Source organism: Humulus lupulus, chromosome 2 (genome assembly GCF_963169125.1).
Source record: "Humulus lupulus chromosome 2, drHumLupu1.1, whole genome shotgun sequence".
NCBI lineage: Eukaryota > Viridiplantae > Streptophyta > Magnoliopsida > Rosales > Cannabaceae > Humulus > Humulus lupulus.
Window position 1 is genome coordinate 69,679,543 of NC_084794.1, and position 25,470 is coordinate 69,705,012.

Below are 25,470 nucleotides of genomic sequence, written 5' to 3' on the forward strand. Positions count from 1 at the left end.
GTAATTTCGTCTTTTCCGAGGTCTAGGCTCTAGGCTAGAATACGGTGTGCTTCATTTCTAAGTAGTATTTGGGGTTGAAAAAGAAAAAGAACATTAGATAAAAATAAAAAAGGAAAAAAAAAAGTAAACTGTAAAAGCGGTCCAGAGGCTCACTGCTACTTGACAAAATTAAGATGGGTTACAGTCAATGAATCAGAAATGCAGAGGTCATCCAGCTGGGGTGGATTGATTATCTCTCCTCTCTGAGCCAATTTAGCATATGTAGCATTGTTATTAACATTTCTACTACTACTACGACTGATAACTGGGTCAACTCGGCCTTAGCCCGAGTCATGATTTGTCTTTTAAAATATAATCTCACCCTTCCAAACAAGAACCGGTAACTCGGACCCTTGTCTACTAATAAAGTTATAGTCAAAAACCCGGACGTGGTAGAAAGTAGAAAACAAAATCCTCATATAGGGTCAATTTCTTCCTTCTTGGCTAAAGGTATATTTATTACACACACAACATCTTAACCCCAAGTGGGGTCACAAACTTAACCATGGATTAGAACTTGGGTTAAAAAAACAAGTGGTTAAGAAGGACAACCACAAAACCAAGATTTTTATTATCAACAGTCATCACTGCTCATCATCATCATCAACATTTCTTCCTTCTTCCTATTCTTCTTCTTCTTTTTTTTTCCCCTCCTAGTCAACTAAAACTCACCATTTCTCTTTAACCCTTATATATATATATATATTTTTTTTTTATTTTCTTCTTCAAAATCTTGTAGGGCTATTGTATGGAATGGTGATGACTCATATTTATAATCTCCACAAACACCTAATTCTAACATACCCATAAAGCAGTACTGCCCTCTTCTTTCTTTAATTTTATTTTTATTTTTGAATTTTTCTTACAAAGAAAAAATTTTAAATCTTTTTTTTTTTCTTCTTTTGTATTTTGAGAACCCTAGATGTTTGAGCCATGGAAATAACCCCTACAATCACCACCACCACCGCCACTAACACAGGTAGTACGAAATCCCCAGAAGCTGAAAGCGAAACTCCGACCCGGATCCAACCCATTAAGCCTGTGTCCATTAGCAACGGAGTACTCAAACGCCACAACCCTCACCACCATCACCACCACCATCACCACCACTTAGCGGCGGCAACCCCCGTAGTTGTTTCATACAGAGAATGCCTCAAAAACCACGCGGCAACCTTGGGAGGCCACGCCCTCGACGGCTGCGGCGAGTACATGCCTTCGCCCACGGCTACATCCACCGACCCAACTTCGCTCAAATGCGCTGCCTGTGGTTGCCACCGTAATTACCACCGCCGTGAGCCTGATGAGCAAGCTCTACCTCATCCAACAACTACCCATGTCATCGAGTACCAGCCTCACCACCGCCACCATCCTCCTCCCCCTCCCCCCCACCACGGCGGGAATCGGAGCCCCAATTCAGCTTCGCCTCCGCCGATCTCTTCGTCTTACTACCCATCGGCGCCCCACATGCTGTTAGCTCTTTCGACGGGGCTATCGGGTCCCGGGGCACAAGAGAACGCGTGTGGGGTTGGGGTGGCCGGTGGTGGTGGGATGGTGACACCGAGTTCCAACTCTCGGAAAAGGTTCAGGACGAAGTTCAGTCAGGAACAGAAAGAGAAGATGTACCAATTCGCGGAGCGGGTCGGGTGGAAGATGCAGAAGAGAGATGAGGATATTGTTATGGAGTTCTGCAATGAAGTTGGCGTGGACAAAGGGGTTCTCAAGGTCTGGATGCATAATAACAAGAACACACTTGGGAAGAAAGACGTTAATGGTGGCAGTGGGGGGAGGAGCAACAATATCCTCGAGCAAACCCATAACAATGGCGGCAGCAGCAACAACAACACCAACAACAACAGTGAAAACGACAACGACAACATGCAGAATCTCAACCATTATAAAGATGATGATGGTGTAGCTCATGTTGCAACTAATGGGTCATCTTCTTCTTCTTGATCTTTCATGAATAATAAACAAGGTGTTAGATAGAGTAAGACTACTGGTATTAATTAGTTTCTTCTTATTTTTACTTAATTTTCTTCTTTTCTTTCTTATTTTGTTTAGAGTTTTAATTAATGAGATCATCACTTTGTTGAGGATATAACATGGGAGCCATTGATTTATGCCAACCAAAGAAAACAAAATTAATTTGCTTATTTTCTTTTACTTGACACTACTTCTAATTACTAAGTTTTTATTAGTTTAGTAAGACTTCAATTCCTTTAAATTTAGCATCAATTTAGGTATCAAGACTCTTAATTTGATTTTTCTTATTTGCTAATTAGGATAGAATAATTTAAGGAAATGCGATTTTAATTTTTAGGGTAAGAAAGAGAATTGAAAAATTAATATAATGAATCTAATGTCTTATCAGAAATGACACTGAAAAAAGATTTAATGATTTTCTTTTTCTTTCTCCTTATCTTGTGTCCGGAAGAAAGAAGCAGAAAGTGCTTGTGCTTATAATGGGGTAGTTGCAAAATATTATTCTAGTTTATCCCCATTAGCTTTACACAATTACTTTTTTTTTAATTTAGTTTAATTAAAAGGATAATAAAGTAATATATTTGTAGTATAAAAGCTGATCCAAGAGATCTTAATACGCCCTCAGTGTTAATTAATAACACATGAACTCCTATCATTATTAGACCTTTCTTCTATGATTAGTCTCCTGCATTTTCTCCACTATTTTAAGCAAACATTACATTAATTATATAATTAATAAATAGGGCCTGCTGCTGTTGTGGAAATAGTTTAACAATGCTTGTGTTAATGTTCAATGTTTGTGATCTCACTAATGTTTCTAAAGCAATCTTATCATATAGTTTTTTATTTGATTTTTTTTTAACAAAGTATTTGATTTGATTTGTTTTGCTTAATTTTCTTTATAATTCACAAAGCTCAACCAAAAAGCATTTGAACTATTTGTTGTGTCACCTTTATTATTTTTTTTAGTTTCTTTTTTGTACTTTGGGTTGTATAGCTAGGCTAGGATTAGGCTAAAGATCCCAAAAATGTATTAATTTATTGGATTTGATTAAATATGGTACACGGATTATGATGTGAGGATATAATTTTAATGTTAAAACAAAAACTCTAGCTTTCTATGTACTAATATTTTAATGATCACTTTCCTTTTAAGGGAAGTAAATATATATATCAAACTTCATGGAATTTTTTTTAATACATTTAAATAAGATGACGAGAGTAGTACTGAAATATCTATATGTTTGTTTTGGTATTTGGTCATTGATGAAGTCACTAATTCTTGGTTATGTGAGGGATTGAGTCCCAAGAACCAACTGCCTAAGCATGGTGTTCTGTCTTTAGCCCTTAATTAATTTTAAAACTAGATATATAAATATAATTGTTTAATTATTTATTAATATGGGAATTTCTGGGCAACTCATGAAGTTTGACTACCTACATCATTAATTAAAAAAGCTAGAAAAAGGGGATCAATGCTGAGATTTCTTTGCTAGCTGGATTAAAGCTAGATGGGGTAAGGGAAATAAAGAAGCAAACAAACAAATCAATCTATAAATATAATTTTATTTAATTGGGCATATATTGGAAATATTGCAAAGGTTTTATTTTAAAGACAAATTTGGAGAAATTATAATAAAGTGATACAACGTCCGAAAATTGAATATTATTAAATGTAAAGAACCAAGAATGGGACTTTTTCTTTATGTTTACGTGTTTCAACTTGTTCAAGTAAAAATGCAATAAATTAAACAGTTGGGAAAGTACGGCATAGAAAAGTAAACTAGATCAATAATTTATTTTATTTTAAATTTTTTATAAAAAGAAGGTAAAAAAAAAACTTAAGTAGTTGTTGGGAAGAGGTGATGATGATGAAAATATTGCTTAATGAGGGAGCTAACTTTAAATGATTAGTGTTCAGGCTTTGTGTGCTTTGTTTATTCATTTTAACCATTTCTAGTCTCTAGAACAAACTGCACTTTAGATCCCCCAACTATGTCAAAGTAATTAAGGTTTTTTTTTTATTTTTTAAAAAACTTGTGTTTATTTATTTATTATGAAAAAGACCCACCAAACCAAATATCAATCTCTCACTTTCTCTCTCATTGAGAGAAGAAGAGAGTTTCATTGCAATAATCGGTTTAGTGAGAATGGAACATGAGACAGAGGGACCAAAAGTACAATAATGTCCAAAGCTTTAATTAAATATGACTGTATAACTCTTGTTTTTCTATTTGGTTTTTGCCCAAATTGATGTGGCATAGTTTTGGTCAAGCTATATATGGTGTTACTTTGAGTGAACATTTTCAAAGTTAATTCCCTCTCTACTTTGTTGTGGTAGAGGAGGAAAATTAATGATGCAACAAAGAGACATAATTGTCCAGGGCAGTTCATATTATCTAAAAAAGAAAGAGAAATAATAGTAAAAGAAAAAGAAGAGTTATGGGTAGTCTATTTCATTGGATTCTCTCATTGAGAGGGCCTTCTTTTTTCTTTATTTATTTTCCCTAATCAATTAATAGGCTATTTTATGGTCATTATAGGGCTTTTTGTCCAGGACATGTGGACTAGGACTACTAGTGGACTCTCTTTAACATCTAATCCCGAGAGGTCGGTGAGATTAACACTAAGTTTTGCTTTTGTTGAAAGCTCCTACACTATACAACCCTACCAAGTATATTCTTTTCTCATGTGATTAATATTAATTAACTCCCTCCTCTCCCCTCCTAAATTAAATTGTACCCCTGAACTGCTTTTGTTATTTAATTAAATCAGATCAAAACTTATGGTTACATGAAAGAAAAAAATAATAATAAAGTTAACCACATGATTATTTATTACTCAATATAAAGAGACTTCTAACCTTCATTATTAAAATCCTAATTGAAAGGCTCTAATTGAAGGGATGTGAGGTTATGTTCAACATCGATATTTTACCAAACAAAATCTTGATTAAGGAATAATATTAGCAAATAATTAAGCAGAATATTACAGAAATGTCATAGTCTATAATATAATATACATATTTAAACAAATCAAATCTTCCATCATTGATAATAGTCTATATAAAAACCAATCTCCCCCACTTGCTTGAAACTCATTCAACTAATTGGCTGCGATGCTATTCCTTCTTCTGATAATCTTATCCACCAAACCATCTTCTTTCCTTTTTAAATCTTTTGATTTTATTATTATTATATGTTTGGGGTGCTTAATTAATTAATTAATTAAATTATTTTTTTGAAGGAGTGTTTAGTTTATCTTGAAATTGGCTTTTTTCATATTTGAGATAGAATTTTCTTAAATGCATTGTCGTTTAGTTATCCATAAAGATGAGAACCGAATTTTGCATATCTTTACTATATGGCTTGGACACATTCATAATTAACAGCATAAAAGAAGCACACAAACATATAAATTGAAATTCATTTACAGCCAAGTCAAATGAAGGACCACTCAATTATTTTGCAGCATATATATAAAGATTAGTATAGTGCGCTTTTTAATTTTTTTTTTTAAATACTTGTATATATATATATTTTTCTTTTCAGTGAGGTAGTGGTCCAAGTATTTATTTTCTCCTCATATACCCTAACAATATATATCTATGATATATTCTAATTCCAATATCCTAATTCCTAAGATATTATCTCCATAAAACATATTGCAGCCCTATACTAATCAAACATTTAGTACTACCTTTTAAGATTTGTTTTGGGATCTAATGAACTACATATATAGTGTTAAAAAATATTGTCTCCCCAAAAAAACAAAATATTGAACCTATCTGTTTATCTAAGATATTTATGAGTGTATGTGTATGTGTATGTGTATGTGTATGGGAGGTATGGCAAGGGTTTGGAAGTATTATTATTGCCACCGAACAAAATGTACCACAAGTGTTATATATTAAGCTTACATGGATTAATTATCCCTATGGAAATATTGGTAGTACCAAAATTACTTGTTTCCAAAATAATTGAAGCCCAGCCCAAAGTATAGTCATGTCCAATCGAGTGATGTAGGTTAGAGATGGGCATGTGAGGGAAGAAGGAAGAGTTGATTTGTCTATCTTAAATTGGAAACTATTTTAAAAAAAAAAGGTCATGGGTGTTAATTATTTAAGCTAATAAGAGAAGAGACCATGTGAGTGTGTGACTTTATATGAAGTTAATGAGTAAGGATAGAAAAATGGCCAAGCTCAATCTTTGGTAAAGATATCATAACTGAACTTGGATCTAAAGATTTTTGGCTAACAGTATTTGGCAAAAGCATTAAAATTTTGAATAGTACAATTAGGTAAATAATTCTAGCGCTGATGATGGGTCAGTCAGAGTGGCGTGTAAACTCTGCAAATTTCTAACCCCTTGATTTGTATTTATTTATTTTCAACTTTTTTGGGTAGGGAGGATGAGTGAGGAGGACCATGGCAGATTAGGAAACATGTACTACTACTTAATGAAAATTCAGGCCCATAACATTAGTTTTGAAAAATAAAATAAAATGAAAATAATCTGAAATATAATTATTTTTAGATTTTTTTTAATTAAATGGGCATTTCATGGATAAGTGGACTAATTTTGGCGAAGTTCTTTTTCTTAATCTTATTATTTTCCTTTAATAATATTGGGAGCGGGAACATAATAACCAATTTTTAGAAAATAAATATATTTAACACTATAGTATATAATTTAGAGGAGTGCTAAGAAAATTCTCAACTGTACTCTCTTTTATACTCTCTTTCATCTATTCATAACATCTAGATATTATTTAATTTTTTATATTTTAAACGTGATTGATATATTTTAAATATTTTATTTGGTATATGAAATTATAATATGAGTATATATAATATTTTTCTTACAATGATATATCAAATTTTTATAATATTATATATGATTTTAAGTGGGGAAATTTCTCTTTATACTACTTTTTACTTTTTTTTTCCAATTTTTACAATATTAATTAAGTTAATACAAATTTATTCCCTAAATTTATTCACTTATACAGTTCATTAACTTTTAAAATTCTCTAATTACTATTTCTTCACTTCTCACCAATTATTTGCACTCTCACCGTTTCACTAGCTCATTTGTTGGAAATGAGGATAAATTTACCAATTCAAGAACTTCAGATGAATCTCGGTAAATCGGAGATGAATCTAAGAATACAAATCAGTAAGACTAATTATCAAACAATTAGAAAACGAAAAATATGAAAGCATAAATCAACACAAGTATATATACTGGTTCAGAACAAGATTAATGTGATTTTGAACCTAATCCAGTTTTAGGAACCACTATCTCTTCTTTATTCAATCAATGAAATGAGTACAAGACTTCAATGAAGCTTCTTGGAACAATCTTGGATCAAACTCTCTAAACACTCAATCACACAGGTGTTTTCCTCTCAATCCCTTATCAAGCATTTTCCCAACAATTGTGCTTCTCAAATACAGTTCCCCAAACCCAGCTCTCACAACCTTTCTCAATACTCAATCTAAATTTCCACACTTGAGCTCTCTCGTCTAATCTGGCTTTTCTGTTGTTTCATCTATGTAGTGTTCTTCACTGTGTTCTTCTCTCTTCGTTTTTCTCTTATCTGTTTTTGTGTCTTCCAACAAGTGAATCCTACAAGTCCTTTTATAGACCAAAGACTGAAAGTTAATGAGGTTATTATGATAGTTGAGATCCAAACAACCATTAACAGAATTAGTTTGGATTTGGAGAAACTACTCCCACATCCTTCAATATCTTGTCTCCAAATATATACACACATATATATTTCATTCTTGCAGCCGTTATCATAATTTTGATTCATTTTCAAGAGTAAGTTACAACAAAATACAGGATACTATCCATTTGACTAATTTTTCTATTTCAATATATATATATATATATATATATATATATATATTTTCTTGTCTGTATTGCTTGCTTATCGACATGTACTATACTCTTTTTTATTTTATCAAAATAATAAGCAAAATTTTCACGAATAAAAAAAAACAGAGCATAATTTATACTATATATTGTAAATTTCATGGCGTATATGTTAAAACTTTCACTATTTCTTTCTTGAAATGATAAGATGGATATTTCTTAAGAATCATGTTAAAATGGTACCTTTACTTATTATTGAATATTTTTACCACACATTTTAAAGAAGTTTTAAATTAATAAAATGCAAACCAACACAAAACAACTTAAAAATACATATATTAATTTCAGCATTTTTAAGCAACTATAAAAATCTCATTATGCAAATTAATCATCTTTATGCAACCCTATGCAACATTAAAAAAATACTTTTTTCAAATTTCAGCAACTTGAGCACTTCAATTTGAAACTAAAGTAACATAAATTATTTTTTTAATTTGCAACTAAACCAACTAAAATAACCTCATTTGCAACCTAAAACAACTTTAAAAATCTTATATAAAAATTAAAGCATGTTAAGCAACCTTTTATGCAACTATAACAGCTTTAAAAATCCCACATGAAAATTAAAGCATGGTAAGCAACCTACTATGTAACTAAAACAACTTAAAAATACCTAATTTACAAATTAAGATTGCAGAAGTTGCACCACAGGTTCTAAGGATTACAGATGTTACAATCACCTCAAGTTCCAAAGGTTGTACTTGAGGTTGCAAATGTTGCAACACATGTCAAATTATAGCATGTTATGCAACTAAAACAAACTGTACTACTCATGCAGCTATATTTCATGAATAAGCAACCTCAAATGCAACATTAATCAACATGCTATAGCAGCACAATCAACATCCTAAGCAACCTCATAAGCAACTAATTTAGTTATGAAATTTGTTATCAAAATAAGAAAGCAACCACATTATGCAACCTAAGAAAAATCATATTATGCAACATACAACAACTCAAGCATATGAAACATACAACAATTTCATATGTAAATTATAGCAACTTAAGCGAGTAAAGTAAACTCATTGTGTAACTCAATGCAACCTAAAGTAACTAAAGTGACTTAAAGAACCCACAAGCAACATTCGGTAATTAATTTAGGTAATGATGCATCCTACAACTTTTTAAGCAACCTCATATGCAACTTACAATAACTTAAGCAACCTCTTGTGCAACATATAATAACTTAAGCAACCTCATTTGCAACTAGAGCAAATTGAAAATTCTCATATACAAATAAAAGCATGTTAAGCAACTTGCTATGCAACTAAAGCAACTTAAAAATCTCATTTACAACATATTAAGCAAATATAACAACCCTATTATGCAACTTAATCATCTTTATGCAACCCCATACAACCTTAAATGCATTAAGCAACTTGCCATGTAACCTTAATTAACTTATAAAAATTAATTTGTAAATGATAGTATGTTAAAAAACTATAGCAACCTCATTATGCTTATGCAACTTAATGCAACCTAAAGGAATTAAAAAAAAAAAAAAAACTCATGTGAATTTTAGCAACTTAAGCAACCTAATTTGAAACTAAAACTACTTAAAAAAATCCTTGTTTGCTACTAAAGAAATTTAAAAAACATCATATGAAAATTAAAGCATGTTAACATTATAACGAGAATGAAATAATTTAGACATTCTTAACATCCAATGCAAGTACAAAGAAGTTACTAATTTCATATGTGATAATATTATAACAACCTCAAAATGCCAAATTTAACCTATATACATTTTTATATATAAATATACCATAGTTCCTTATTCTTTCTCACATTTTATAGGTGAGAAAACAGAATACCTATAACTTAAATCCACAAAAAATCTAGAAAGCTCAATTCATGATGAGAGATTATACTCAGGTACGCCTAGGGTCGGCCTGGAAGAATTTTGGGTCTTAGGAAAAATTAGAGATTAGGAGCCTTTTTGCATAAAATTTCTAAAAATTTATGGTATTTTTAAAATGAATTTAAAAAAAAAAGGTCATTCGGCTAATGGGGCTCTAGGCGTGGGCCTAGCCGGCCTTAGCCCAAAGCCGGCCCTAGGTATACCAAATGTAAGTATTAATCTATGAAGCATTATTAATTATTGCCTTTGGCATTTTCTAAAATGAGAAAGGAATAGTTTTAAAATTTAAGTTTGATCGTTTCCGTCAAATTAAAATTGATGTTATCATTTATGAAATTTGTAGTAGGTAAACATTGTTTTGAGATATATAAATGCTTTATTTTTTCTGGCTACTAGGAACAACTTTCGTAGCTTTTAAATATTCTTCACATATAGTCTTTATCTTTATTCACTATTCTACTTTATATATAGCAAGTGATTATTACTTTTGCCTCCAGATATAATTAATGAAACAGTGTCCGATTAAGCAAACCGTATTAATGAAACCAATTTTAAATTACCGTATTAATGAAACCAATTTTAAATTGCTGTATAAATGAAAGAAAAGTTTTTCATAAATACATTAATGAAAAAATCCCTTTTTAAGTATGGGTACATAACTATAATTTCAACATGTATAAATTATTTTTTATAATAAATTATATGTTTTTGTAAATAAAGTGATACATAATTTTTTTTAGAATGATATATATTTATTTTGGTGTGTAAATATAATTTTAGTATGTATTGATGTAATTTTTCGTCAATAAAAAATACAGAAAATAATTAAGTAATTTGTATAAAAAAATAAGTAAGAGATTCTATGTGGTTCAGCTGTAAACAAAACCTAATCTATGAGTCTCTATTGTTAAGAAAATAAGAATAGTGTTACAACATCGATAGTTATTTCAATATGAGTTCTAGTACAATTTTCGTGGAGTACTTATATGTAAAAACTAATGTGTTTAATCACATATTCGTATCCCTATTTATAACAAAGATGAATAACAGCTTTTCTCTGTTTTTGGGAAAATTGGAAATTTTCGAAGCTATCTGAATTTAAAAACTATTTTTGAATAATTTAATATTAATATCTAAGTAGTTTCTTATTGCTATGATTGGTATGTATAAATTGTATTACACAAGTTGGTGTAAAACAATAAAATGTTTCACATACAAAAGTGTGAAATTTAAGTTTTTGTAAATAACATCTAAAATTCACAAATTTGGGTCTACATATATATGAGGTATTTAAGTATGTCCAAATAAATTTGGAATTTTTTAGAGTGATCTAAGCATGAAAATAGAGTAAAACACACTAAGGGGTTAGCAACATATGTCGTTTTGAGTTGGAAATGGTCTTTTAAGTCTAATTTTGAATTTTGAAATTGAATTTTTGAGGAAGATGAGATTTCTGAGGAAGAGGAGTTGGTTAGAGCAGCCATTGAGTTTTGAAATTGATTTTTTTTTTATGAGATTATGCAACAAAGAATAGTTTTGTGTATGTAAAAGAAGTGATAGCAAAGATGGTGCGAATAAAGATGCAGTAGAGAAATATTTTACAAAAAAAATTGATGCACACATAGAAGAGGAAAAAAACTTAGACAAAGATGCAACTTTTTGATGAAATCGGGGGAGAACCCCAGATGAAGAGTCACAGCTGAAGCAGTAAGCGCCGAGGAAGAAGATGCCGAAAGATGTTGTCATGCGCCTACACACGCCGCATGCATGGGGCTCACGGTCTCTGCTAGGTGTCGGACTTTGGGGTTTTGTGGACCGGAGGTGTAGCAAGCTCCTTGTGTAGGAGGTGAGAGTAGAAGATCACCCTAAAATTGTTTTCTAATGTTGAGCTAAAGATTGCAAAACCCTAATTTTTTTTGTTTAGTTTTGAGAATGGGTAGAAAAAATTGGAAAGATTTTTCCAATTTTTGGACTACTAAAGCTCTAGTACCATGTAGTTTTTTGTGAATAATATTTATAATATTATTTTATTGATGAATAGAATGAACTATATATAGGTTGAAAACAAGGAACTAGACAACTAAAAAAAGGAAAAATTACAACCTAAACTTAGTTGTATATTACAACCTAAATATAGTTGTACAATATAGTCTAGATAAAACCTATGCCTATCTAATATTTCTATAGTTTCATGTTTTCTTATGTTAACCAGATTTATTCATAACTTAATTATTCTCCCTAAATAAATATTTTAATTAATTTGCGAATATTTTAATGAATCTTAAAGTGATAATTTTATAACTAAACTGCATGATAAATTTTTATTTAATAGAAGATGTTGTGGCTACTCTATAATTTAATAAAATTATATGAATCACTTAGACACATTTCATTTTTGCTTAATTTTTTTCTAAAGTCTTATGAGTATATTTTTATATACCAAAAATTAATTATAATTAAATTTATATTATATTAATTTTTATGCACTTAATTATACTCATAAAATGTATTAAATTATATGATATAAATAACATTATGTATATAATATTATTTATAAGCATAAAAGTACAATTATAGAATATATCACACATTTAAACTATAAAATCATACATAAATTGATTGTACTAATAATAAATTTTTTATGAATAATAAGTAAAATAACCATGCAAAATTAACACAATTATCTACATTGATATGTATGAAAATAATAAATGCAACAAATCCATATAATTAATTTTCAAAATTTATTAATAATTACATGCTAATAAAAACAATAAATTAATCATACAATGTTTGATAACTTAATAAAATAATTGTATTATACTTAATTGTAAAATATTAAATATAATTACATTCTCCAATAAGTACAATTATTTAATTGCATGTATAATAAATAAAAATTTCATGCAATAAATATACTAAATCAAAGATATTAGCACAATTTAAATTACGGAAGAATACATTTAATTCAAGCAAACTAAATATGAGCATAATTAGATTCTTTTACATAATTTAATTCTTTTAAATATTGCATATATTATTTTAAACATACATAAATACTATAAACTAAAATAGGCATAAAATATAATAAATGTCTAGGAATTAAATCATGAATTTTTTTTTCCCAAAATTAGATCTAAATATATCTATAAATCTTGGTAGGAATATCTAAAAATGTCATTTTTTAAGATGCAGTAGTAAAAATGTTATTTTTGCAAAAACAATGACATTTTTCAAAACTGTTATAAAAGTGATATTCTACAAAACAGTATTATATTCAACCTATATCCTGGTCATTTTGACCCGGTTGCAGACCTACGAACCTATGAACGTGACCCGCTCCGAAAGTGCTCCTCTGGGGTCTTTTGTCGAGTTTTTTAGTCCCCAAAAAATTAGAAAATCAATATCTTAAGGATTTGTAATGTTATTTTGTACCAAAAAACAAATCAAAAATCAAAGTATTATATTTTAAATCCATGACCAAAATGAAAAAATTATTTTAGTTATTTAACATGGATTTTATTAGCTTTTATTTCTTAGAAATATTAGAAATTGATGGACCAACAATAATATGCAATACAAACAATTCAAACGTGAATAAAAAATTTCCATAGGAAAGTTTTAAAAAATATATATAATCGAATTCAATGTGTATAACAAGCCGAAACGAAGAATTCAATTTTTCATTTCTCATATATATTATAAATCTATATCTAAATGATTTCTAATATTATTTTGATAAAAAAATAAATTTTGAGAAAATAGAAACTAATATATACATATACATGGTTTATACGAACTCATAGGCTCATAAAATAAAATTTTACTACACAAATATTAGAAATATTAAGTTGAGTTATTTATAATGAAAACATGCAACAAAATACTATATTAAGCCAAAAACAAAATGATATAAATTGCTACTGATACCAAATATAAGAAAACTATAAGCATATTAATCCTATATGTATACGGAATAACTACATAGATTATACATATTAAGATATTAAGGAGGGATCCATAATGTGTACCTCCAGGCATTGATGCAATTCCATACTTATCTATTGATCTTTAGATCTACAAAAATAAAAGGAAAAAAATTAGTGGGGTATAGATCTTCCAAGCTCCCACTTCCTCTCTTCCAAATCCACAATTAATGTGATGATATTTGACAATTAACGAGGATATGAAAAAATACAATTGAGTAATTGAATTAATATTGACTATACTAAAAATATTTGTCAATTAATCACAATATTAGTTTTATTCATAATCAATTAGAATGATAGCATTTAGTAATTTCTAATTAATTTAAAATATTCTAACATACTGCATTTATTTTATATTTTTAAGATATACTTAAAATTTGGTTTGAAATTTAAGACAACAAAAAATTTGGGAATGTGAGAATAATTTTTCCAAATCCCAACTAATTCTGTTAATGAGTTGTTTGGCTTTCAACTATCATAACAACCTCATTAACTTTCAGTCCTTGGTCTATAAAATGACATGTTGGATTCACTTGTTAAAAGACACAAAATAGAACAAGAAAGTAGACAGAGAAAGTTCAGTTGAAACAACAGAAACACCAGATTAGAGAGAGAGAGAGCTCAAGTGTCTGGGTTTGGGGAACTGTATTGAGAAGCACAACTGTTGGGAAAGTGCTTGCTCAGGGATTGAGAGGAAAACACCTGTGTGGTTGAGTGTTTAGAGAGTTTGATCCAAGATTGTTCCAAGAAGCTCCATTGAAGTCTTGTACTCATTTCATTGATTGAATAAAGAAGAGATAGTGGTTCCTAAAATTGAATTAGGTTCAAGATCACATTGATCTTGTTCTGAACCAGTATATATACTTGTGTTGATTTATGCTTTCATATTTTTCGTTTTCTAATTGTTTGATAATTAGTCTTATTGATTTGTGTTCTTAGATTCATCTCTGATTTACCGAGATTCATCTGAGGTTCTTGAACTGGGAAATTTATCCTCATTTCCAACAAAATCAGAGACAGGTTTCAAATCAAAACAGGAGAAGAAAGTTCAAGAACCTAGAGCTTCCGCATTACAACTGATACAGAACACAAGCTAGAAGACTATGTCAACCAGGCCAAGTTCGAGCTTGAGAAATTTGATGGTACAAACGATTTCTCATTGTGGAGAGAAAGTCTTAAAGGAATTTTGGTACACCAGAAAGTAGCCAAGATTCTTGGAGATTAGAAGTTGCTGGCTAATAAGAAACCTGAAGAAATAGCTGAGATGGAAGAAATGACCTATTACACTATAATCATGTACCTATCAAATGGAGTACGAAGGAAATTAACATCAGAGATTACGACAAAGGGTTAAAGCCTTCTGTTTCTAACAAAATTAATTTACTTGAAAGGCTTTATGGTTTTAGAATGAATCCTGTTATGTCTTTAGATGAAAACATTGAAAAATTCAATGAAATCATTGTAGGTTTGGCAAACATCGAGCACAAGGTGGATGAGGAAAGCCAAGCAATAATCTTGTTGCGCTCATTACCAATGGCATACCAAGAAGTGAAAGCTGCAATAAAGTATGGGAGAGATATCATTTCACTAGATGGAGTTCTTGGAGCATTGAAGTCCAAAGACTTTGAACTTCAGTTGGAGAAAGAATCCAAGAAGGATGAAGCTTACTTTGTTCGTGGAAGATAAGCAAAGAGAAGCTCTTCAAGAAGCCATACGCCATTTCACTCACGTTCTAAATCAAGAGGAAAGGATTCAATAACATATTACCACTGTGGAAAGGCGGGACATATCAGGAGATTTTGCAATCTGTTAAGAAATCAACAAGGGTCCATATCAAACCAGAACCAGAGATGTAACGCCCCAACTCCAGGGACCGCTACAGTGCACATTGCAAACAGTGCTAAACTCGCTAATTGAGTCGTTTGGCCATAAATGTGTAACTAAGTATGATTAGCGGTTTAGGGATTAAAAATTTTGGTTAAGATATAACGTTTCACTAGAATGTTTACTGTATACATTGAGATCCCAAAAATATAATTTCAGAGTCTATTACAAGAAAATATTTACAACAGGCCGTTCTAAGCGGCAAAACAAGGTTTAACCCTAGTTCCTCTTTCAAACCTCGCCCAAGTATTGGTCGAGCAGCTGCATATGTACACGTCATCACCTAAGCTCTCCAACTCAAGGATGGTCCAGCTTCCTTTTGCCTTTACCTGCCCCACAAAGCACCCGTGAGCCGAAGCCCAGCAAGAAAACTCATATGCTCATAAATAGTCATATCGTGATATCAAATCATATCTGGCATGCCTAGCAAACATAGCTTTATTCAAGCATGCAAATGAATTCAAACAATGCTGGGGTATCCAGAATAAGAAATCCTGCCCTTCTGATTGGATGACTATCAAGTCAATCCTAATCAGATGAGTGTCTCAACACTTGAGGTTCTGGGAAACCATGCTGAGTGACCAACAAGCAAGTCACTACGGGGCTCAGCACCCAAAGCCATGCATATGATGATCAAAATGATCATACAGAGCTCATAGCTCTGATCAAATGAGTGAATATCACTTGAGGTTCTGGTAAACCATACTGAGTGACTACCAAACAAGTCACTAGGGCCTTAATGCCCATAGCCGTGTAACGACACCGTTACCTGGGCTTTCCTGCAATGGCTCTTATCAGATGAGTGACTGACAAGCACGTCACTGTGGGGCCGGTGCCCATAGCTATGTAACCTAATAGTCACGGGGCTCGCTGGCCCTGGCTCTAAATGACTAGCCTTTGGCTAGACAAGCGCTTTTTAATATTCATCGAACTTGAGGTCGGTCCGGCATTAATGCTCATTTGAGTCATTCAATGCAGATGTCGATTAGATCTAATCTTTGTTGGCTTGCGTTGAACACGCTAAGGCCGTCCTGACTAATGAGTCAGCGCAATGTGACCAGTGCCAAGTACCACTGCCGAACCTGACTAATGAGTCACAACTTCACAGTTGATACTAACACCTTTGCCAATTCTGACTAATGAGTCAGTACCATGCACAAGTAAGCATTGCTACTGAACATATATCATATGTCAAACATCCAAAGATGGGCATTCAACATGCTTACTTAACAATTACGAGCATAATAATGATCATGCACAAATGCAGAGACTCAAGCTCTGACCAATCCCATATTCATCATTCATGGCATGCCCTATTCACATGTTTCTCGTGCATCACATGCATCACACTTAATCATCCAGCATGCCTCAGTAATAATCATATGCAAATGAGCAAGATTGCTAAGCATTCATTATGCTATCAATGTTTACATTTAAACATCCAACATGCATCAAACATAACCATGCATGTCACATATGGGGTGCAGTTTTCTTACCTTGGGTCCAAGCACGGTTACCAACAAATGAGCCACAAGCATGATCTTGATTCCAAGCCTCTAGTGATAACCTAGTCACAACCAAAATGGTGACCCAATGAGTTCAAGTTCTAAAACCAATCCTTGAATTAAAACTTAGCCTCCAAGACATCAATCCTCACTAATCCGGGTAGTAGGAATGATCCCGAGGCCTAAAACCATGTTCCCGGGGTCAAAACACCCAAACGGGCTCGAAAGCCTGCCTGAGCCACGACCCTGGAACCTTGAGCCGCGGCCCCCAGCCAACTCTGAAGCAAGGGCCGCGGCGCCCAATGCATAGGGCTGCGGCGCCCAAGAACAGGGCTGCAGCCCAACTTCGGGGCAGCCATTTTCCTTCATTTTTAACCTTTTAAAACCTGCCAAAAACATGTCTAAACATTCCCAAATCAACAAATCAAAGTTCCCAAACTCCCCAATGGTCCAAAACCACCAAAACCCAAGGCTCAAACGAACTAAAAACTCAATGATTCACAAAGTCCAATTCAAGCTTAAAAACTTTTAAAAACTTAAGACTTAAACTTGAATTACCTCCGATTGAGTTGTTTCCAACTAAATCCTCCGGCTAATAAGCTTCTAATTCTCCTTAGGATTGCTATGCCTCAATCCTCGCTTGAATCCGAGTCCTAAAACTCAAGATACCTTCGAAAACACGATCGGGAAACGAAAATGGAACTTTTAGGGAGAGAGAACGTACATAACGTTCTTTTTATTTTCTTAAAATGTTACTTCGAGCTTAAGTAGCTTCCAATAAAACCTAATGCTCGAGGTCCCAAAAACACAACAGGGACATTATAGTCAAAACTTCCAAAATTTCCCCCCGAACTTACTGACTCCCAATTTATCACCAAATATTAATTCCCATTACCCAATAACCCGGTAATGCTCTAAATACCCCTTGACTTACTCCAAGTAAAGCTTAAATCCCGTTGTGACTTTCCCACTGGCTTACCTCCTAGGATCGTCTTGTGCTGGGTAACCCTGGCATAACCAAATAATAACAAAGCACCACGCCCATTTCATATATATGCCAAAAATGCCCGAAATGACCAAAATATGAAAATCGCCCAATTAATCACAAATGGGTTCACATGCATATTTAATGCACCTAAACATGCATATTATAATTAAATAGCATAATAAAGCAATTATGGCCCTCCCGGCCTCCTAATCAAGGTCCTAAACCTTATTAGGAAATTTGGGGCATTACAAGAGAAGACCCATCTACAATCAATTTCATAATGAGAACAAACACCAGTAAGGAATGAAGTCTCGAAATGATTCTGCTGCTGTAGCAGAAGGAGAAGATGAACGTGTCTCAGAAGGAGAACTTTTCTCCATCTTAGAAACCGCCATGACAAGGGAGTGGATTCTTGATTCGGGATGGACATTCCATATGTGTCCCAATCAAGAATCATTTTTTGATTATAAAGAAATTAATGGTGGTAAAGTACTAATGGGTAATGATGTTTCTTGCAGGGTCTATGGCATTGGCAAGGTAGCTGTAAACAATTTAATGGTGAGGTCAAGGTATTGACAAATGTGAGGCATATACCAGAATTGAGGAGAAACTTGATTTCTCTCGGATCTTTGGAAGATGAAGGATAGAGCTACAAGTCTACAAATGGCATCTTAAAAATCACTAGTGGCTCTCTGGTAGTGATGAAAGGGAAGAAAATTAATGGACTGTATGTACTAGAAGGAGAAATTGTAGCAATTGCTGAAGCATCTGTTGTTAAGACTCAGGAAATTGAGATGCATCTGTGGCACCAACGGATGAGACATATCAATGAGCATGGGCTGAGAGAGCTTCACAAACAAGGAAGCATAGACAAGTTGAAGACTTGTGCATTACCTTTCTGTGAAGCATGTGTATTTGGAAAGTAGCATAAAATTAAATTCACTGCAGCAAAACACAATACCAAAGGAGTCTTGGAGTACATTCATTCGGATTTATAGGGGCTTAGAAAAATACCAACACACTCAGGTAAGCATTACTTTCTATCTATAGTAGATGTTATTTTAGATGTGTTTGGGTATATTTACTGAGGACTAAAGATGAATGTCTAGAAAAATTTAAAGTATGGAAAAATCAAGTGAAAAATCAAACAAACTCTAGAATTAAGACTCTTAAAACCGATAATGGCTTAGAATTTATAAACCATGAGTTTGACATGTTGTGCAATGAGTATGGTATCACTAGACATAGGAAATTAGTTAGTACTCCAGAACAGAATGGAGTTGCTGAGAGGATGAATCGTACTCTACTGAATAAGGTTAGGTGTATGCTAGTAAGTTCAGGATTGTCTAAATCTTATTGGGGAGAAGCACTTGCTACTGCTTGCTATTTGATAAATAGGAGTCCTAACAGATCTATAGATTTGAAAACTCCATATGAATTGTGGTATAGAAAAGCCCCAAGCTTGAAACATTTGAGAGTTTTTGGTTGTGCAACATATGCACACCAGTCTAATGATAAACTAGGCACTAGATCTGTCAAGGGAATTTTTCTTGGTTACCCTATATGTAACGACCTGAATTTGCTATTAGGGCTTAGGGCCTTGATTAGCGTGCCCGGAAGGCAATAAATGATTTAATATGTTAATATGTGAATTTATGTGAATACGTGATAAAGATGCATGTTTAGCTGAATTAAATATGCATGTGGGCCCCGTTTGGATGTTAGGGGTATGTTTGTGATTTTAGCCCGCTGAGGGCGTAAATGTGATAAATATGATATGCATGTGATATATTTCTGTGTAGCACGAACCGAGATAGTCTTGGGGAGCGGTTAGCCAGAAAGTCACAACGGGGTTGAGAATCCGACTCAGGGCGAGTCGAGGGGTACTTTGAGTATTAGATATATTACGGATTATCGGGTTATGGAAATAAATATTTGGAGATATATTTGAGGTTAGAATGTCTAGGAGGGAAAGTTAGGGAAATTTACCATTTTTCCCTTGGTGACGTTTTGGTACCCCGAGCCTTGAGGTAACCACATAGATTAAGTTAAATAATATAAAAAGAAAGAATCTTTTGGAGACTTGTAGAAATTGACATTCTTCTCTCATTCTCAGCTGGAGTTAATTCTATACCCTCTCTCACCTTTTCTTCTATAAGGCAACTCAAGGAGGAAAGTTAGTGAAAAACCAGTTAAGAAGCTTTGGTGGAACTAGTCAAGAATTGAGGACTTTGGGCTGTTAGAGTTAAGGAGCTAAAGCTGGGCATTTGGGGAACCAGTTCAGAAGCATAACTCAGCAAAGGTAAGCTCTAACTATGGGAATTATGCTTGAATTTCAGCTATGTTCTTAGGGTATGCATGTGAGTAGAATTTGATCTGTTCTTAGGTGTTTTAGTTGAGTTTTTGGAGCAGGTTTTGATGGGTTTTGATGTTGAAACTGGGCTAGAGTCTTTGTGTTGATTATCTAGAACTGTTAGCTTGATTATAGGATGAGTTGGTCTGAAGAAAACGCAGGAAAATATGAAGAATTCTGGGTTTGGAGGTGAGGGCCGCGGCCCTAGGAGGGGCATGTCGCGACCCGTGTGCGCGCGCTGCCATGCGAGACTGAGAAGTTTGAGGTGCGCCACAGCGCTTGGTGATGCGCGCCGCGGCCCATGTGTGTTACAGAGAGGGGTGCTAGCCTCTGTTTCGAGGCTAGCCGCGACGCTTGAGGGTAGGGCTGCGGCTTTTAGTACCAGTTTGTGTTTTTAAGTGTGTTTAGGCTTGGGAAGTCAATGGTTAAGGCTCGTGATGGATTTTATTACTCGGATTGATAGAATTCAAGGTCCCGGAGACTAGAGTTATAACTCAAAGTTATTTAATGGGTTAGAACTTGATGAATGAATATTATTATGTGTTGTGACTAAGGTTCGGCAAGGCTCAAGTTAAGGGACTGTGCTCGGGATATCGGTGCTCGGGAAGCTCGGGACGCAGGTAAGAGAACCCTTGTTCCCACAGAGCTTGTATGTAGGGCTGAGCCCCAATATGTTTGAATTGCAGGGCATATCCCTTTGATTGAATTTGTTAGTGTTTAGTATTTGTTTACTATGCTATGAATGATATTGTGTAAATGATCGGCAAGAGCTGGGAACGGTGTAGGCCGAGGTCGGCATGGGTCGGGAACGGCGTTGGGAACGTTGAGTGCAAGGCCGAGTACGGCAAGGGGCTGGGAGCAGTGTTGAGCATGTGGAGTGCGAGCTGCCAGGGCGGGACCCTAAAGGATACCTGGGATATCCTCACGGTGTAGACCGCGAACCCAGGGCCTGGTAAAGTGCCTGGGACGGCTTGGTCGTATGTGTTTAGCCTATTGATGGCCTGTTTATATGCTTGGTGTATGTTTTGCATATGTTATCTATTTGTGGGTTTTCTTGCTGGGCTTCGGCTCACGGATGCTCTGTGGTGTAGGTAAGGGCAAGGAGAAAGCCAACCAACCATGAGTGTAGCAGGCATGAAGCGACGTGTCCATGTTTGGTCTGCTTGGCTGCCACAGCAAGTGGATTTTGGGAGATGATTGTAATAAAACCTAGATTTTGTCGTTTAGCCGACTTGGTTGTATGTATATGTTGTAAATATTTCTAAACAGTATTTTGGAATCCCAAATGTTAAACTTTTATGATTTTCAATGGAATAGAATTATTTCTAAAGTTTTACTCTGATCATGGTTTAATTACACTTTTGCTTTAAAAGCCTCGATTAGCGAGTGATTGCACGTTTTTAAACTCACTTAGTAACGGTTCTAAGGTAGTAGGGCGCTACACTATAGGAACTAAAGGATATAGACTTTGTGTTAATCGAAATGGTAAGCCTAAAATTATAATTTCAAGAAATGTTATCTTTAATGAGCATGATTTTCTTCACTTGAAAGCCGAGATTGGTAGTGTTTCAAATGATGCAGGTGGAACAAATAAAAGGAACATGGCTGAGTTTGAAGTTAAGCTGAGAAACTTTGAAGGAAATACTCAAGCTACTACTGAGATGAATGACCAAAGTGAATCTGAAACTGAGCTAGATGCAACAGAACAACAACCTGATCTATCTGGGTATCAACTGGCAAGAGATCGAGAGAGAAGAGTTATACAACCTCCAGCAAGATATGCTGAAGCTGACTTGGTGGCTTATGCTCTTGCATCCATGCAGCAAACTGACACACCAGAACCCAACAATGTTGAAGTGGCTCTTTCAGGGAAGAACAAGGCTGAATGGAGTCAAGCAATGAAGGAAGAAATGGATTCATTGAGCAAAAATAGAACATGGGATTTAGTTGCAAAACCAAAAGGTCAGAAAGTGATTTCATGTAAATGGATTTTCAAGGTGAAGGAAGGTCTGAGTAAAGATGAGCCTTTGAGGTTCAAAGCAAGGCTCGTCGCAAAGGGGTTTACACAAGTGGAAGGAATCGATTTCAATGAAGTGTTCTCACCTGTAGTAAAGTATAAGACTATAAGATTGATGCTATCTCTTGCAGCACAAAAAAATTTAGAAGTAGAACAGCTTGATGTCAAGACTGCCTTCTTAAATGGTTTTATAGAGGATGACATTTATATGCATCAACCACCTGGTTTTTAGGTGGAATCAAGCAAAAAAGAGATGGTGTACAAGCTTATAAGGTCACTGTATGGGAATAAACAGTCACCACATCAATGGAATAAGATATTTGACACCTATGTTCAAGACATTGGATTTGTTAGAAGTTTGATCATTGCCTAATACTACAAAAATCTTGAGCAATCTACATTAGTTTTTCTCTTACTATATGTAGATGATATGCTCATTATGGGGAAGGACAAGACAGTGATAAAAGACATCAAAGACAAGTTGAAAGATGAATTTGAAATGAAGGAGCTCGGTCAAGTCCAAAATATACTTGGGATAGAAGTGACAAGGAACAGAAAAGATGGGATTTTGAATCTTAAACAAGCAAGTTATATTCAGAGGGTACTTCAGAGATTCAACATGCAGGATTCAAAGAGTGTTTCAGTACCTCTAGGAGGACAATTTGTACTTTCAAAAGATTGAAGTCCAAAGACTATCGAGGAGACAAAGGAAATGGCAAAAGTCCCTTATGCTATGGTGCTAGGGTATTTAATGTACATCATGGTTAGCACTAGACCAGACATAGCACATGCTCTAAGCATTCTTCGCAGGTTTATGTCCAACCTCGGATTAGTGCATTGAAATGCTCTTAAGTGGCTACTTAGATATCTAAAGGGAACTACTGAGATGGGACTAAGATACAAGCAGATTGATTAGAAAGTTATAATTGAAGGTTTTGTAGATGCAGACTATGCAGCAAGTAAGGATACAAGGAAGTCAACTACTTCATATGTATTCACAACAAATGGAGATAGCATATGTTGGATGTCCCAACTAAAATCAGTGGTGTCACTATCAACAACTGAAGCTGAGTTCATGTCCACCACCGAAGCATTCAAAGAGGCAATATGGTTACAAGGAATGCTACAAGAGCTGAAGATGATGAAAGGTAAAGCTAAGATATACTCAGATAGTCAATCTTCAATTCACTTCTGTAAAAATCCAGTAGACCACGAAAAGAGCAAACACATTGACATTCGTTTGTTTTGGATAAGAGAAAAGATAGAGGAAGATGTGATATCTTTGGACAAGATTGGTACTGAGGATAATCCAGCTGATATAGGAACTAAGGTGCTACCTGTGAACAAGTTTAAGCATTGCTTAAACTTGCTCAACCTTGGTAACTAATGCTGGAACTCTAGGATCATTATCTCTACAAGTGGAATTCTATTTAGGTTGTGATTTGAAGAATCTAGGTGGAATTTGTGGGAGTAGATTCTGTTAATGAGTTGTTTGGTTCTCAACTATCATAACAACCTCATTAACTTTTAGTCCTTGGTCTATAAAAGGACATGTTGGATTCACTTGTTAGAAGACACAAAATAGAACAAGAAAGTAGACAGAGAAAGTTCAGTTGAAACAGCAGAAACACCAGATTAGAGAGAGAGAGAGAGAGAGCTCAAGTGTGGAAATCAAGATTGAGTATTGAGAAAGGTTGTGAGAGCTGGGTTTGGGGAACTGTATTGAGAAGCACAACTGTTGGGAAAGTGCTTACTCAGGGATTGAGAGGAAAACACCTGTGTGTTTGAGTGTTTAGAGAGTTTGATCGAAGATTGTTCTGAGAAGCTTCACTGAAGTCTTGTACTCATTTCATTGATTGAATAAAGAAGAGATAGTGGTTCCTAAAACTGGATTAGGTTCAAGATCACACTGATCTTGTTCTGAACCAGTATATATAACGCCCTAAACTCCATGGACCATTACGGTATGCCTTGTAAACAATGCTAAACTCACTAATCGAGTCATTTGGCCAAAATCGTGTAACAAAGTATGATTAGCGATTTAGGGATTAAATTTTTTGATTAAGATATAACGTTTCATTAGAACATTTATTATATACATTGGGATCCCAAAAATATAATTTAGAGGTCTATTATAAGAAAATATTTACAACCAGCCGATCTAGGTGGCAAAACAGGGTTTAACCCTAGTTCCCCTTCAAACCTCGACCGTAGTGGTCGAGCAGCTGCATATGTATGTTAGGAAAAATAATATTGCCTCAATGGAAATGGTAAGATAATATTACAACTCTAGACAATATATTACAAATAAATATTGATTGATTAAAAGTGTTACAACTCTATGACAAAAGGTACATGTAAATATAGAGAAAGAGGTAGAAGATGATAGAAATAGAAAATACAACTCTAAGACAAAATATACAAATAAACTAGAAGTAGTATAATGAAAAGATATAGATGAGATTACAACTCTAAAACAAAAGATACATGTAAAAGAGTGAATAATAGAAGAAAAGAAAAGCAATATAATAAAAGAACAAGAATAAGAACAATGAACAAAGAACTCTCACTCACACAACCAAAGTGAAGAGTATTGGGGATCACCAACTTGAACAAGGTTTGAAACCTTTGTCCAAAAGCTTATTTCCCCCTAACTCAAGCACTAAGGGATCTCTCACAGATTTTGGAAATGCTTTCTGGAATAATCAAGCCTCAAGGTGTTTCTAGCCAAGTGCTCTAGTGGATAGAAAATGGTGTGTCTTACAAGTGAGCATTAGGCTCCTATTTATAGAGTTTAGAGACACCCTTTGAATTTCAAATTCCACCAACCCCCATGGCTGTTACCAATGATAAATTGGGTGTTTTATGGAATTAAAATAGAGATTTGGGAGTTACTTGGCTGTTGGAAA

The 25,470-nt window shown here is 33.8% G+C and overlaps 1 protein-coding gene across 1 annotated transcript; it reads left to right on the forward strand.

Annotated features, from left to right (window-relative positions):
• The first annotated feature begins 623 nt into the window (after positions 1–623).
• On the forward strand, positions 624–2,192 carry LOC133817994 (zinc-finger homeodomain protein 9-like). Its single transcript, XM_062250669.1, has 2 exons — positions 624–853; positions 962–2,192. Exon 2 carries the CDS (start codon positions 973–975, stop codon positions 1,990–1,992), a length of 1,020 nt encoding a protein of 339 aa, XP_062106653.1. The 5' UTR covers positions 624–853; positions 962–972; the 3' UTR covers positions 1,993–2,192.
• Positions 2,193–25,470: the final 23,278 nt, after the last annotated feature.

What these genes read in the sequence shown, in the direction of transcription:
- LOC133817994 (XM_062250669.1), top strand. Translation starts at nt 973, where the DNA reads ATGGAAATAACCCCTACAATCACCACCACCACCGCCACTAACACAGGT.